The sequence below is a fragment of the Branchiostoma lanceolatum genome, chromosome 11 (genome assembly GCF_035083965.1).
Source record: "Branchiostoma lanceolatum isolate klBraLanc5 chromosome 11, klBraLanc5.hap2, whole genome shotgun sequence".
In the NCBI taxonomy this organism is placed as follows: Eukaryota; Metazoa; Chordata; class Leptocardii; order Amphioxiformes; family Branchiostomatidae; genus Branchiostoma; species Branchiostoma lanceolatum.
In genome coordinates this window covers 12228297-12244160 of record NC_089732.1, presented here as the reverse complement: position 1 = coordinate 12244160, position 15864 = coordinate 12228297, and the positions used below count along the sequence as shown (strand labels likewise).

Here is a 15864-nt window from a genome sequence, read left to right as displayed (position 1 = left end):
CAGTGCGACGAAAATGTTGTTTGATTGGATAGTGGACAGACTAGGTCTTTAATTCAATCTTATTCGGACAGATTTAGTAGTCTGAGTAGTGTAGACTTCTGCTATCAAAACAGTGTCGTAATAAAAATATTAGAAAAATTATTGAAAGAAAGCAGATTTGGTAATTTCTGCAGCTCGGTCATTTTTCTAACACTGTTAGCATGATTATGAGACAAAGGTGTTTGTCAAGTCTCTCTGACGTCATTATGACGTCACCGATGACGTAGCAGGACACTGGTTAGCGATCGTTCTGAACGATCAGGCGATGGCAGACTTCACAACACGTCATCGAGTTGTCGTGGCCGAGTGGTTAAGGCGATAGACTAGAAATCTATTGGGCTCTGCCCGCGCAGGTTCGAATCCTGCCGACAACGAATTCATTTTTTATTTATTTTCCCAAAATAACAAATAGTATAACGCCCACACTCTTTTTTAAGCTTCGTAAAGCACATTACTTCATACTTATCCTGCAAGATCTATCAACATTATTTCTAGTTAAAAACAGTCAAAGCCCACATTCTGTGACAAATAATTTACTGTAGAAGGGGGACTGGTGCAACAAAATATTCATAACAGAAAATAATCATACTCAAAAGTGCTTTACAATATGTGTCATTATCATATTATATTTAGTTTACATTAAAAAAAAAAGTATTATTACACTGCATTCTGGGTGACCTGTAAATGATTTACAAACAGAAAACAAAGAACGCAAACAGTCTTTAAAGTTTATGTTTTTTTATGCCAAAAAAACGAGGACAAATTGACGACATTTCAAAGTATTGGAGAAGTCCAACTCGGGGTTGAGCGCGGTCTCACAGCGACATCTATCTTATTTGGTCAGTACTGCAGTGCATTGTTTCAGTCGAAACATGGTAATCATTCGAAACCAGTTTGTTATATACGAACAAGACCTTTCATATTCACGTTATTTTGACAGATGGAAAGATGCTGTTCGGAAAGGCCGTAGTATTAAAACGGGAGGTTACTGTGTACGTTGTATCGTTGGCGGCCAAGTTAAACTCGCAAAGACCTCTATTGAAGAAGTCTTTCCCGATGGAACACATTTCTGGGCACGATGCCTTGGCTCGGACAAGCCCTTCGATGTTCTTTCAATGATTAATCTGACAGTCTGTAGCTTTGTCATCGTAAACGGACACATGTAGTAGGTTGCGTTTAATTTCTGATGCAACATCAGGAATGGTGGGTAGAGGCGTTGCGCGCGGTGCATGGGTTAGAAGCGTCCTCTATTAATCTATGCCAGTACTGCAGCGGTATTGTAAAGCCAGCGAACAATTTTTATGGTATGATGATTTTGATAGCATTTTATATGCCTTTCTGGTGGTCAGTTTAATTTCTCTGTTTGGCACCGATCGCGCGAGGGCCTTCCTTGCGACCTACTACAATTATCCGTCTACGATATTAAAGCTACCAATTTCCAGATCAAACATTCAAGGGAAATTTTATCAAAATAATCAATGTAGGGCGACAGTGCACTGACGCTATAACACTGCTGCAGTACTGGCAGTGATTAATAGAGGCCGCTTTTGATCCATGCAGCTGATGCGGTATGTACTCCCGGATTAAAAAATGTGAAAATATAAACAGGTCTAGACGTCTTGACATACATCTCAATGTGGTATGCATATGTCTAAATGTGCGTGTATTTGTCTATGTCTATGTATGTATGTATATGTGCGCGTGTTTGTGTGCGTATGAAATCTCACAGAATATAAGGACTGCATTGACGAGTTTTCAAAAGCAAACGCGTATGAAACGACTCTTAGATAAAATGTTTAAACATCAAATGCCTGTCAGTGAACAATTGTTCGTAGCTTTATTTCCACTTTATAAACTTTCTGAAATTCAGTCTTCCAAGCGACAAACTTAACTAAAATGTCAACCAATCATCCCCAAAAGTATAGTTTTTAGAAATATTAACGTATCAACACTACCGATAAAGTGACAAACGAATGAAATTTCAAACGAGCCATAGCTCAGCGTTTCATGACTTAGCATATTGTAACCCGAGGTAGTTAGGCAGTCATATGCAGTGGCGACTTGCCTAACTCTATAGAATCAATTAAACTTGATTTCGATAAATTCTCATCGTCAGAATGATTTACGTCATCGACATTTGTGTGTTTGTCTACGTCAGCATTTTCGTTCGTGACGTAGTTGTAATTTGTGGCGACGTATGCAAAGACGAGAAGGTTGATTGCCATGAGCCCGGTCAGTAGGAGGAAGAAGTAGTCAGCGTGGCCATCATTCAGTTCGTCCGGGAGCCATTCTGCTCCTGAAAAACATTCGATATTTATCTATTTATTCAGATTTACCACATTTGTGGAAGGATTGACATAACAGGTGAACTATCACATTTTCAAGATGTCAACCCAGGTTTGGACCATCGCACACCGGGGCATGCCCCTACTCTTTTTCGAAAGGTGTGGTGGGTTCTTTTACGTGCGCGGGGTGTGGCTCTCCCCAAACACGGGACCTCCATTTAACGTCCTATCCGAGGGACGTCCCTAACCCTAGATGAGCTAGGTACTCATTTACACCTGAGTGAAGTGAGGAAAGTCGTGTTAAGTGCCTTTCCAAAGGGCACAACGTCGGGGCGCATGTTCAGACATGTCTGGGGGCAGGCCGGGTTCGAACTCGGGTCACCTTGTTTGACAGTCGGATGTTCTTTCCATTACACCACACGACGCCACTGATATACTTGAATGAATAAATGAATGGGCCATGAATGAATGAATAAAAGATTATTAATCTATTTCCTTTCTCTAGAATGTCCACAATGCAAGATATCTTTACACTACAGGAAATAAGTTCTAATTTCATATCTAAGGTGATACGTGAAAATATCTTTTTTGAGAATGAATGATTGAATAAATTGAAATTGTAGTTCAACTAGAGTTAAGTATTTGTGCTACATATACTTCAAGTTTGCTATGTTAGTTAAGCGATTACGGGATCTTTTTATAGATATGAATTGGTATTGAATTTTTATTTTTATTTGAGTTGAATATGTGATAGTTGTGTGCCGATTTGTTAAAAGTAGAGAGGACGCTAGCGACCCAAAAAAACACCCCTCCCAATAAAATAGTATGGCTACCCTGCGACGTCACAATTCAAGATGGCGGCCACCACACATGCCTACGGATCCAACAAAGGTTTTGCTATGCAAACCTGTAATTTGATCCAGAATGACCTCTAACGTTACCAACAGAGTTAAAATTAAGATGTTCCAATTTACTTGGCAACTTCCGGTTTTCACCATCCAACATGGCGGACATTAATGACGTCATAGCCAGGCGAGTGAAAATACACTTATCGCTCATATAACGCACCTGCGGTCATCTGGTTCAGGACGTCCACCAAGATGGAACCGAAGAAGCTTCCAAATGCGAAAGTCAAGGCGAAACACCCGAACACCACCCCGCGGAGTGTCTTCGGAGCCTGGGAATAGGCGAACTGGCTACCTGTAGAGAAAAATAGTGCGAGGAAGTAAATCGGTCGTGAAAGATTGCACATGGACATTAGATTGAAAGCGCATCTGTTTTATCGATTCCTCACCTCATGTTTTTAGGAATTTGACGCATTTCATTCTCTTATAGAATTAGATGGATGGTCTTGATAGAAATCACTCATCAAGCTTGGCAAATTCTAATATCATCTTTAACATGTTACGGAATGAGATCTTTTAGAGAATCTTCGACAAAAAAATGAGAAGAATCTGACCTGCGGCCATGACGAAGACTTCCCCACAGCCGACGAGTGCGAACTGAGGGATCTGCCACAGAATGCACATGTTAGCGGCCGTGAACGTCTCCCCACCGACGTCCTGTTGGAAAGCGCCACCTGGCGAGATGAGGGTGTGCTTCCGAAGCGTCTCGACCATGGCAGCCCAAGCGACGGAGACCATCCCTAAGGTCATGCCGATACCTGTGATGGTCCAGATTTCATAGTAAGTATTGATTCCATCCAGTTGTCGTGGCCGAGTGGTTAAGGCGATGGATTAGAAATCCATTGGGCTCTGCCCGCGCAGGTTCGAATCCTGCCGACAACGAAATATGTTTTTGTTTTGTTTTGTTTTGTTACGGCACGGACTTAAATGTACTCACAAGTGTGAAGCACAGATTCCGTGTTTGAGGAGAGTCATACCCTGAGCACGTTAAAGAACCCATAACTCTGCACACATACATGGACCACTCCATTTCGGTGTTAGTGAAGCAAACCGTGATATCAGCCGGGTCTTACGTCGTCTGCAGTATCTGTAAAAAACTTGGTTTACGGGTTATGCGAACAAACATAAAGGAATGTCCGTCTTTTCATATCACCTCTATCATTTTTTAGCTTTCACATTCACTCATCTTTACGTAACGTTGAGTAATACCTATATATAGGTGCGCTTTTACTCTATCATAGAGATCTTAAACTACTAATAACTAGAGTTAAGTATTTGTGCTACATATACTTCAGGTTTGCTATGTTAATTTAGCGATTACGGGGTCTTTTTATAAATATGAATTGGTATTGAATTTTTCTTTTTATTTGAGTTGAGTGTGTGATAGTTGTGGGCCGATTTGTTAAAAATAGAGAGAACGCTAGCAACCCCAAAAAACACCCCTCCCAATGAAATGGTATGGCTACCCTGCGACGTCACAAAATCAAGATGGCGGCCACCACACATGCCAACGGATCCAACAAAGTTTTGCTATGGAAACCTGTAATGATACAAAACGACCCTGAGACGTCACAAATACAAGATGGCGACCCTGTGACGTCACAAATACAAGATGGCGGTCCCCATACAACCCAACGAAATAAACACAGGTTTAAGAACTAAAAACTCTGACCTATTCTCTTTAGCAGTGGCAGGTTGACCCCACATCTGTCCATGGCGGGGTATACCACTCTATCCATCAGGGGCACAAACAGCAGGACCGTTACCACGTAGAACAGGTTCAGGGCGGCCACGGGCGTCTCGAAAGTACCGAAGTTTAGCTTCATTCTCTCACCCTGGAGAAAATAGGTCGTCTGCATCTGTAAAATAGAGGAGAGGGAATACGTAAGAACGAACACATTTAGTTCCTAGCTTGTTTTAAGTTGCAGAGTGCGAAATGTTATGTTTAACTTCAGGAAAGAGAAACAGGTTGCTTTTGCTACGTTTGTCGTTTCATCTTCTTGTTTTTCCTCTTCTTCCGTTCCAAACAAATAAGGTCAGTGACCTGAAACAAACGGCCGTCACCATGGTTACTGGTTAAGTAGCAGACACCCTGTGGAGTTCGATTGCATAATGTACTAAATGACAGTGAGTTAGTGGTGCTTGTGTCGTACATGATTCAGATGTGTTGTTACCGAAAAGGCTGTCTTGGATCCCTATCAATGGTTGGCTCTGTCACTAGCCTGCTTAAAAATTGTACGACATCAAAAACGTGCGACGACCTACAGCAAATGTAACCTCGTCCTAAACTAGGCCACAGATGCCGATATATACCAAGCGTAACTAGGCCACAGATGCCAATATATACCAAGCGTAACTAGGCCACAGATGCCGATATATACCAAGCGTAACTAGGCCACAGATACCGATATATACCAAGCGTACTTAAAAAATAAATCCACATAAATCTGTAACGTTCCTTACCTGAAAAAAGACAGTTCTGTACATGATCTGTAGCAAAAAGACCGGCACGATCTTCCCCAACATCTTGACATCTTCCACGTCTTCTGCGGGGAAACTCCCGCCGTTCTCTAGCTTGACGGAGTCCAAACACCCCACACCATGTCTCCTTTTACACACGTTTCCCACGGAAAAGAACAGGATCTTGAAAGTTTTCAGCAATACACTACCTGTAAAGAAACATTGATTGTGTTAGCCTTGCTCCATCATCCAATGCCAGGCATGCCGCTTGTATGGATCTGTGCTTCTCCGGGCTGACCAACCATCACCTGTCAATCACGTCGTTTTGTCAGTTCGTCACAAATACATACTAAGAAACCCCAACACTGGTGGCAGCGGTGGGTGAAATCCATACCAAGAAATTAATTAAAGAAATTAAAAGGCATTTTCATACGTCCAACTACATTTCTACAATAAAGATCTAGTAGTACATTCGTATATGCGATTTGGAGAAGTTATAGACACCGGGTAAAGTTGAAGGTAATTATTGAAATATCATTAAATATCATATGTTAAGCCACTGAAAAAAAAGATTATCAAGTAGTTTGAAATTTCAACCAACTTCCAATGGTGTCATGCTCACTACATGCAAAATAGGCTTACGGTCACCAAGGTTAAATAGAACTTACCGTTTGGCGAGTCTTTGTAAACTTTGCCTAAGCATCCCATGAGCATCAGGTTGGCGCATGCGCAGAACATGAGGATTGTGGGAACTAGAAACCCTATCCAGAAGGCGATGTCCTGTTCGATGTAGGAAAGGACAGCAATGGAGAAAAACGTCCCCACATTCAGAAACCAGAAATACCTGTCCGAAAATGTGAAAACAAGACAAAAATAGATCATAGTATTCAGTTTTCAGTGGAGTTTGATGATAATCTGTAATATTGTGTCTGTTGTTATTGTTGGTGTTGGTCAGCCCTAGCAACCTTGACATTGAGGAACTGCACTGCGTTTTGTTGTGATTTGTTTCGTTGCATTGTGTTGCGTTCAGGACAAACAGTTGTTGCGTTGGCAAGTGAAATCGTCAACCAAACGTATTACCGTTGGAAAATGACGATGGATGAATTATCTGGCTTTAAATACTTGCTATTTACTGCTTTACATTTCGTTAAATGATTGACCAAGACCTACAAATCCCTGGTGATTGTACAGTAAATGCAAGATACCTTCCTGCTTTTCCTAAAATCCCGCATTTCATTGAAAACCGGTTTTAGGTGGAATTCTGAAGTTCAAAATACAAAATAGCATAATCAACGCTGCACTCAATATGTAAATTCAAGCTACTTTCTTTGATTAATAACTTCCTAACAGTTCCGGTAACGCTGACCATTGAAGCTACAAACAGCGAACAATAATTTGATAATCAAATTTTCGGACTCACCAATTGAAAAAAGATCGTTCCGTCTGTGCTCCCATCATCCCTTGCGCCTGTTGTGCTGCGAATGGAGAGACGTTGGCTTTGATCCCACCGGTTGCTATGGCGACGACGACGAGTGCGACAGGGAAAATGGAGTCCAACGTTTCTTTACTCGGGGAGTTTTCCGGCCCGAAGTAAGATTCGAACGGGAAGGCGACAGCGACCATGCAAGCCATACCTGATGGAAAAGAGATTAAACGAGATATCAAAACCGGAAGTTCAGCTGCAGTTCATAGGAAAGCTACCAGGAGGCCCGAAATCTAATCATCTCCAGCTTTTGCCACAGCCTATATAAAACATAAAACTCCCTTCATATTGACTTCGGTAGGTTCCATTTTCATTCAATTTCTTGCAGTGTGTGTGCATCAAAAACGTGTCTTTTTTTCGTACGGCTTTGAAATTAAAACTTACCTGGTTACAAAATTGGTTTATTTGAATTTCATCACAACGTGAAAGGGAGGGCAAACAGTTGCGCATGCGCACATTTACAAGTTGAAGTTTACAAGAGACTTGCGCGATCGGTAGGTTAGAACACTCATGGATATGTACTGGAACAAAGAAGCGCCGAGTAGAACAGTCTCCTGGCCCCCGGGATTCGAACCCGCGACGAAACCGTGCAGACATGGCAGATCACAGGCACGCACGCCTTAACCACTAGGCTAAAAGGTCTAGACCAGTTTATAGACTGGTCAGTTGGAGGCGCTTGGACCCCACTGTTACAGAACATACCTAGTCCGGCTGACGAAATGTTCACAGATACTCACCTACAAAGTGCAGGAATGCGGTGACACAGATCGCTCGGTACTTCCCGATGAGGCTATCGGCGAGCACGCCGCCTAGCGGTGGAACGGTGCATCCCAGCCCGGTGAACAACAGACTCAGTGTTACTGCCTCCGTACTTGTATAATCCAGATCTCGCGTACAGAATAACACAAGATTAGCCACGGTAGCGTAGTAGGCCACTCTCTCACAGACTTCTATAGAAAATATCCCTATGATGGGCACGAAAGGGGGTTTCCTGTCGTTGGTGGTTGCGGAGTCGTTGTTTGAACCAATGAGCGGGGTTCTTTCAGTGTCGTCGTCTGAATTATATCCAGAAGAAGGGCCTGACGGTACCTCATCGACTGTTCTAAGCTCCGTCATGTCTGAGGAGAGAATCGAGCAAAAAGAGTTCAGAACATTGACTAGACAAATGGTTTGAGTTTGGGACTGTTTCTGTTTTGGTAACACCAGGGGTGCCTAAGTATTCATACGAATCAAAACTTGGACCAGTTTTACGGTATGAAAAAAAATTCTTACGATCCATTACAAAGAAACATACGAATTTTACGGAATTCATATAAGTTTTACCAACAGCAAGAATTGTATGTATTATATTTATACTAATTCCATAAAATTTGTATGAATACTCACTAGGCACCCCTTGAATCGAGCAAAAAGAATACAGACCGGTGGCATGTAACGTTACAAGACAACGTTAACGTTCAGCAAATCCCGAGTTTGGTACTGTTTAATTCGGTCAGACAATGTCGGTGTTTTAAACAGAACCTCCCGTGGAGCCTTATTGGGTATACAAATAGGTTGAATGAAAGGTCAGAAGACAACTGTCACAAGCCATCAGGAGGCCCGAAATCTAATCATCTCCAGCTTTTGTCAGAGCCTATATAAAACATAAATCTTCCTCCATATTGACTTCGGAAGGTTTAATTTTCATTCAATTTCTTGCAGTGTGCGTGCATCGAAAACATGTCTTTTTTCGTACGGCTTTAAAATTAAAACGATTACCTGGTACTGTTTCGGTCAGACAATGCCTGTGTTTTAAAAAGAAGCTCCCGGGGAGTCTAATTATGTATACAGATAGGTCACGAGACAAATGTCACATGGTGGTCGGCGTCTTTTGTGTAAAATGTGTGAACAACACTTAGGACTTATCAGACAATCAGCGATTTGGCTTTTGTAATCTTCAGTGTAAAATTTGGACTGATCTCTATAGTTGTTACAATCTTTTTCCAGTTTAATCTCTTTTGTCTTGAGACTGCTATGTATGTTGAATTTGTGGAATTATTTTGTGCCCTATAACAATGTTTTCTTTGTTGAATAAAAATAGGCATTTACAGTGATTTGTACTAAATGAGGACTAAACATACGGATCGTGGCTTTGCAAAAATCGTCGTGAAATGTTCCTTGCATACGTGAATAAAATTAAACACCCTATATATACTCTATCCTTATCTTAAATGGTGCACTTTTTATGCGTCCCTAGCTAGTATCGGTGCGCACAAGACAAGTGAAGCATGACGGTTTAAGCAAGAAGGTCTATTTTAACCTCCTTAAGGCTGCTTTAAAAACTCCATGATTAAAATGAATAGCACACCACACAGCGGCAAGCTGACATTTAAAAATGACATTGAAATTGATTACAGACATCTTAATAAGAACAGAGACAGACCATTGTGACACAAGGAGACGCACCTTAGCACTGGAGTCTTCGGACGGCTTGTTTGCGAGAACCCAAGCGTATGTTTCAGCGTAGTGAAATTCTAGTAACCTCTCTACTATGCGGCGGTCCGTATGTGTGTGTCTGACAGCATGTAAACGCAAAGACAACCCTGGTTGAACTGTGGTTCCTCACGCGACTGAAAACCCTCCGCTTGTGTGTACATACGGTCCATAAGGTCTCACACGCCAGTTAGACCATCCCATAGGGAATAACGCTAAAACACGAACCTTTAATGGCCGTAATTCCAATAAAAACACAGAGTTACCGGAGATGTTTTACTTTCTATTGCAAGCACACACGATCTTTAGACAATGAAAAAATTGACACCAAAATATAACCTAGGAAGCGATCTGTAATGGCATTGAAAACTGCCGTTACCTGCCAGCCGCAAGAGGCTTTCTGGTACCGAGAGAGCCCGATTGCAGTACTCAGGTCAAAATAGCATGTACGTCCGACAATCGCTTGGATGCCGAAACTTTCCTGCCTTATCCTGTCAGAGATGAACAAGCTTTCATCTCAAATGCTTATTATATCAGGTGGGATCGATCAAAGGAAAATTATCACCGACTTAAACACCTGACTTTGGGGCCCAAATAATCTTTTAGCCCGCACTCTTTGGGCATCTACACGCGGACTAATTCGGGCATGAGACCATAAGGGAAAACCTTCCCCACCTCGTGAGCACCATGAGCCCTGGGTAAGCACCGAGGGGCAAGAAACAACACTTAGAATAGACCACGCTAAATACCAAGGAGGACGTCATGGCGTGTACAGCCATGTATAGTGAAGGTCAGCTAGGACAGATGCACTTGACATTGGTTGTGTCAATAAACTTCTGTTACCCTTGTCAGGTTGCCTAGATCCTGTTTTGAAGAGACATTTTTTGAACGCCAAAATCACTAGCGTACTAGTTAATCTCAGTGCAAATAGTGGCGTCGTTGGCAGACTTTGTTGGCTGACTTCTAGACCTTTCATAAATTTCCCATGTTCATAGTTTCTGTCTATTCTGTATGAACGTCAGTACATCATAGATTTCTCACATTATAGTGATAAGCGCCCAAAGTTATTCGTCTTTCTTTTCACTTGCTCAAAATCATTTGAATAATTTTCATCCTATATTTCACAAATAGACAAAACACATTTTTGTTTGAGGTATGAACCGAAAAGTATTAATTTTGAATAGAATGTCAGACACAAGATTCACAGTATGTACGTGATAGCCCGTAATATCATAGTGTCTGTCTAATTTCGTTTATCTCTGCAAACGAAAGGGAATGTTTAATTATATCAACGGCCTTGGTGTGATCTGCCTTTGAACTCTGCTCTATGCAAGGCTGCCACCTAGAGAAGTTGAGAGGAACTGCACATTCCCGTAGACTGACCTCAGCAAGTCCAAGTTGTCTGAACAACAACAATAAATGTATAATGTTGCCAGGACTGCTGTAGAATACTAACAAAAGGAAGCCGTAGGCTCTGAGTACATGCAGTACTATCTATAAAGTAACAATTTTTCATTTTCAATTATTTTCTGACAAACGTAAAAAAAAAATAGATTGTACACCTCCACGAAATGGTATCGCCTTTGACAGGTGGTTTTTGAGGGGTGTGGAGGGGGGGGGGGGCGTGTGGAGGGGAGGGTGTGTGTGGATGGGTTCAAGAGGTGGAAATCTGCGAGACGGTAATTCTGTGAGCATATAACCCATTTCCATGCCGAAAGGAAACCAGACTATGACTCACGTTAAATAGAACACTAGCCTTATGTCAGCTGCATATCATGATGTGAATTTGAGACACCGACAACTAAAGTAAAACCATTGATAACAAACTAAGAGCTACATTCGCAGCACTTTTGTATTTGATGACAACAGGTTCTATTCAGTAACAGTTCCCGACATTTTTTTTTTTCAAACAAGTCAAGCCTGGGTTGAAAACACCGATACTTTTAATCATGGCTATTCAATTTGTGTCACCTCACAGAGTATGGACTGAGCAGAACTGATTTCTTGTTCTCTTTTGAGACCAAAAAAATGAATACATAAAGCTGGCTTATTCACGGCCAGCTTTTGCCAATGTACAGAATGAAATACAGGAACAAGAAGCAGCACTTTCAAACGGAAAGGTAACACACCCGAAGGCTATCATTTCAGCGGTGCACTGGGTCTTTCCAAGAAGGCCTATTACTATGCAAGAAAACAATTAGACGGCCACAGTAATTGATGCCTCCAAATTACCATCTGTTATGCCTGTAGCAAGTCAATTATCGTAGTGATATATGTGTGAAATGTAACACCTGCATTGTAATGTCTGTTTTCCAGCGTTATTTTATCACCAAGTCCAGATTTAGACGAGAAAATTGGAGCAAAGAGACAGGAAATGTTGATCTCCAAGCAGATGTAAGGAACTGACTCAGTCTCAGTGTTTCACGCATATTTTTGCAATATCTAAGGCCACGGCAAGTAAAATTTACGGATGACATCCTCTGCAGATTCCAAATTTGACACGAGAGGGCGAAAAACATAAGATGTGTAAAATAAAGAAGATGTCTAAAATTTCAAAACATAAACGTTGTAACAAGAATTGAAGCAACAAATTATGGCATCACTGTGAGTCAACAAGTCTTTTATTCCTGTGTTCAAGAAGTGAACAAAGTGACATTAGTTTGGTAGACTGGTGGCACTTACCAAGTTGGCAACTACACTCAAGCCTACCATACTAGTGTCACTTCTACAACTACCGAACTAGTTTTACTTCTATAACTACATTCAAGGCTACCACACGACATATTTCCCCTTTTTTGTACTTTCTTGTCATGTTAACCGTCTCTGGAGGGAACAAAATTTCTTGTACGTTTCTTAAAAAATCAGGCGAAAATTAATGAGCACGCTGATGTCATCCATAAGATTTACATGCTGTGGTCTAAGTACTATTTCTAGCATGCACTTTCCCATGCATGGATTTGCCTCGTTACATCTACTTGGAAGTTGGATAAAAGAACATTATATAGCGTGACATAATTTTTTTTATACTCTTTGTAAAATGTAACACCTTATCTACTAGTTCAAATAATTCGGGTGTAACTTTTGTGCTTTTCTCTATATCTTAAGTATTATGACAGATGATACACATTAATATGTAACAACATATTGATGATCTGTTTGAAGTGTTTTAACCATGTGTTCGCTTGTGATATGCGTGATTTTTATACTATGTAATGTAATGGCTTCAATTTCATTTAACTATCAACATATTTCATGTTAACTTTCATGTAAAGGATGTAACATGCAAGGTTGATTGTAATAAATCTGAATCTGAATCTGATACTCTGATACACGCTTGTCCCTACATGTATGTTTGCTTCTGCGCATGCGCCCAGTCAGCCATGCAACCGGTTTTGCTTTATCATTTGCGACCTCCTTTTCCAAGAAGGTGGGAGAGGGGGGGGGTGACCGAACCAGTGTAGCAACCCTCTTTGTTGTCTGACCTTTGACATTTCACTCTCCGTGCAAATGGCGGTAAATGGGTTATATGACGTCATAACCAGACGTTTTATCGCACAATAATGATTGTGATTCTATGAGCGGTACATAAGATACTAGTACATGGCACCTCGGAAAAGATGACGGGTTATTATATAGGTAGACCACTTAGATCCTAATGATAAGTCAGCCTAGCGAGGTGTCAAATAATTACGATAGAGCCATTCGTTCTGTAGGGCAGTCATGTCAGTGTCACTTGGACATTCAAAAGTCTATAAAAATGAAAGAAGAATGAGTGGATCTACATCTATATTTTTTTATTACAAACGCAAAAAAAAGGAAAAAAAATGCGTCTTCAAATTTTTAATGTTAATGTCATTCAAAACGTTGTGTCAATGTAGTCTTGTCTAAAAATGATGCCCAGGATCCGTTGTGTATCTATAGCAACGCATAAACAAACTTTGCAGAGCACGTGCAATCGGTTTCTTCTTGTTCTTCTTTTCGTGATTTCTCTTTTTCCTGAACACTTTTCAATTGCCAAGCACAAAAAACGTCCTGGATTTGTTTTAACACCATAGCAACGAAGACTGGCTCGATCGAAAACAATGGAGACGTCGAACCAGTCTTTTTCAATAAATCATTAAAATGTCGCCCGCGGCAAATACCAAGCCACGCCTTATCCAGCAATTTTCCTCCTTACCCTAATTTGGTTACGCACATGACAAACAAGTCGGTCACTTCTCTCTGTGCAGCGACATTGCGTCTTCGCTCGATGCGACAAACTCTTCTATCTATTTACAAGAAAGGAGAGCGGATATTCTGAACTTCAGGAAAGTTTGATGGACATCTCTGTGACATGTCTGACAAGTTTCTATCCAGAAAGCTGTACCGACAACGAGAGGATTTAGAACGGCTTGTTGTCAGCTGCTTCGCATCCGAGAAGACCTAGTTGGACAAGTTTTTTTCCTTCTGCATTTCGACGGCACGTAAACTGGACAGAGTACATTTTACAAGGTCCTCTTTTTTTTAACGAAATGTTGCGTTGGACAGCCGCGTTTGTAGTTTTTGCATTAATCGTATGGCAAGTACAGCGACTGTTTGAAGGTAAGACAATTCTTCTAACTTCTTTGTGTAATCTTTTCGATAACGTTTGTTTTCTTATATATTACGCGGCAGCTTACGCCTTTTGTCAGGGTTTACGAATGTTGTATACTTGGTTCTTTTCTACCATTGAGTTTGTGAAATTTATATCCATGTTTAGGTCTTTTTTCCCTTCGTCATTGTATCGTCATCTAAATTCTAGGACATATCTCAGTGACTTTCGTATGGAGTTAGTAGGTCATATGTTGTGTAGATGTGTGGACAAGTACTAGTTGCTGTTTCGTACATTTCGTGTACTGCGGCACACATGGCAGTAAGGTATCATGTTGTTTCTTTAGCAAGATTTTGGAGGGATAGGTTTTAAAGAACTTTTTAAAAGTTCGCAACTAGACAGCAGAAATGATCGTTCCAAATTCCGATGCATTCACATTCAAGAAGGTGATCGCTTACTTTGAGTTAGATTTGTGAGCATTCTCACTGTAGCAGTATTTTGAAAAAAAAACAACAACAACAAACTATCTGACTAGTACAAATATTAGTTTGAGAGAGTTGAAGCCCGTGCTAAACAATTCTTCCTTCTCAAAAGTAAGTCAGGGACATTTTGGTGGAAGAGTGACGAATTTAGAACAATCCCTACGGCGGTGGTGTATTGTGCATTCAAAGAGCACTCGCGCACGCACAGGCCTAGAATTAAATTCTCAAGCTACGAAACAAAATTAGACATCTTACAATCTGACCTTAGAATGGTCAAGGAACGTAAGACATCCAGGTAATAAGATACGGATAGTGGCAGTTACTCAAGCAACAGGATAGATTTCGATTTTATTTTTTGTAATGTTCAAAATTTATCTACTTGTTTAACCCAAAATTGAGCACGTTTCAACAACAAAAATAAAATTGTCGAGTTTGTTAATTTGCAAAGAAACACTACGAAAATTTTGATGTACAATATACAAACACATTTCACTACATCTTCATAGACATACACGCGATAGACCCCAAACGTAAACTTCTTTCAGCCCCCAAAGATGTCAATACTACCAAAATTCTTTGTGCCACCAGCCACGCGGCATTTGAGGTGTTTCTGCTATCTAAATTAGCTGATAATCTCATCAAAGTATTGTTTACCGCGCCTTTCAGCCTTCTTGGGCACATATTTGTGATGTTTGTCTCAATCTACCCCTACTTGAAAATCTTGATCACTCATGTGAGTACCATCAGTTGTAGATTTGTTCGTTTTGTAGTATTGCGTGGCCGTGGGATGATACTGAACTAACACATCTGTGCGGTTTGGTGCGGTGTAGTACGATTGTCATAGGACAAAACGTGAAATTGTGTAAAAAAGTATTTGAACGGATTACAAAAGTTTACCACTTTCAGTTCCACTAAACAGTGCACAGCCGTACGTATGTCAAGGGTGTAATTAACATCCAATGGTCTTATGATATGTCATTTGACTGTCATTTGCCCTTATTTTTGCTGTCATGTTGGATTGAAATATGACTGGTTTGACATCATTGTTGACGTAACCTTTTACCGGACCTACGTGTGCTAGGCTTATAATTACAGGGTTCGGCTGTTTGAAAAGAAGGCTGGCACATTTCCTTTGTTTAACAGTAATGCATAGCCTACGGCTAGCTTC

At 40.8% G+C, this 15864-nt stretch overlaps 1 protein-coding gene and 2 non-coding genes across 6 annotated transcripts; 2 read left to right on the top strand and 1 right to left on the bottom strand.

The window, feature by feature from the left end:
• The first annotated feature begins 331 nt into the window (after positions 1 to 331).
• Trnas-aga (transfer RNA serine (anticodon AGA)) lies at positions 332 to 413 on the top strand. Its single transcript has one exon. It is a non-coding gene; the product is annotated as a tRNA-Ser (tRNA).
• Positions 414 to 1847: 1434 nt separating this feature from the next.
• Positions 1848 to 10253, bottom strand: LOC136444733 (solute carrier family 15 member 4-like). 4 transcript variants are annotated; one of them, XM_066442435.1, is made up of 9 exons: positions 9618 to 10253; positions 7910 to 8290; positions 7110 to 7323; positions 6358 to 6533; positions 5693 to 5898; positions 4902 to 5088; positions 3784 to 3987; positions 3393 to 3524; positions 1848 to 2335 (listed from the first exon to the last, which is right to left on the bottom strand). In XM_066442435.1, the coding sequence occupies exons 2-9, from the start codon at positions 8286 to 8288 to the stop codon at positions 2076 to 2078; spliced, it is 1758 nt and encodes a 585-aa protein (XP_066298532.1). In that variant the 5' UTR covers positions 8289 to 8290; positions 9618 to 10253; the 3' UTR covers positions 1848 to 2075. The 4 variants fall into 4 exon arrangements, with proteins under 4 accessions (XP_066298532.1, XP_066298535.1, XP_066298534.1 ...); XM_066442438.1 differs by lacking the exon at positions 9618 to 10253 and adding an exon at positions 8931 to 8954; XM_066442437.1 differs by lacking the exon at positions 9618 to 10253 and adding an exon at positions 8595 to 8706.
• Trnas-aga (transfer RNA serine (anticodon AGA)) lies at positions 4030 to 4111 on the top strand. The gene has a single exon. It is a non-coding gene; the product is annotated as a tRNA-Ser (tRNA).
• Positions 10254 to 15864: the final 5611 nt, after the last annotated feature.

Bases quoted from the DNA above. Each gene is read 5' to 3' on its own strand.
- LOC136444733 (XM_066442435.1), bottom strand. From the start codon at position 8,288: ATGACGGAGCTTAGAACAGTCGATGAGGTACCGTCAGGCCCTTCTTCT. The intron at 5,089-5,692 runs GTAAGGAACGTT...TCTATTTTACAG, and splicing joins ACAGAACTGTCTTTTTTCAG to ATGCAGACGACCTATTTTCT. The intron at 3,525-3,783 runs GTCAGATTCTTC...TTTTCTCTACAG, and splicing joins AGTCTTCGTCATGGCCGCAG to GTAGCCAGTTCGCCTATTCC.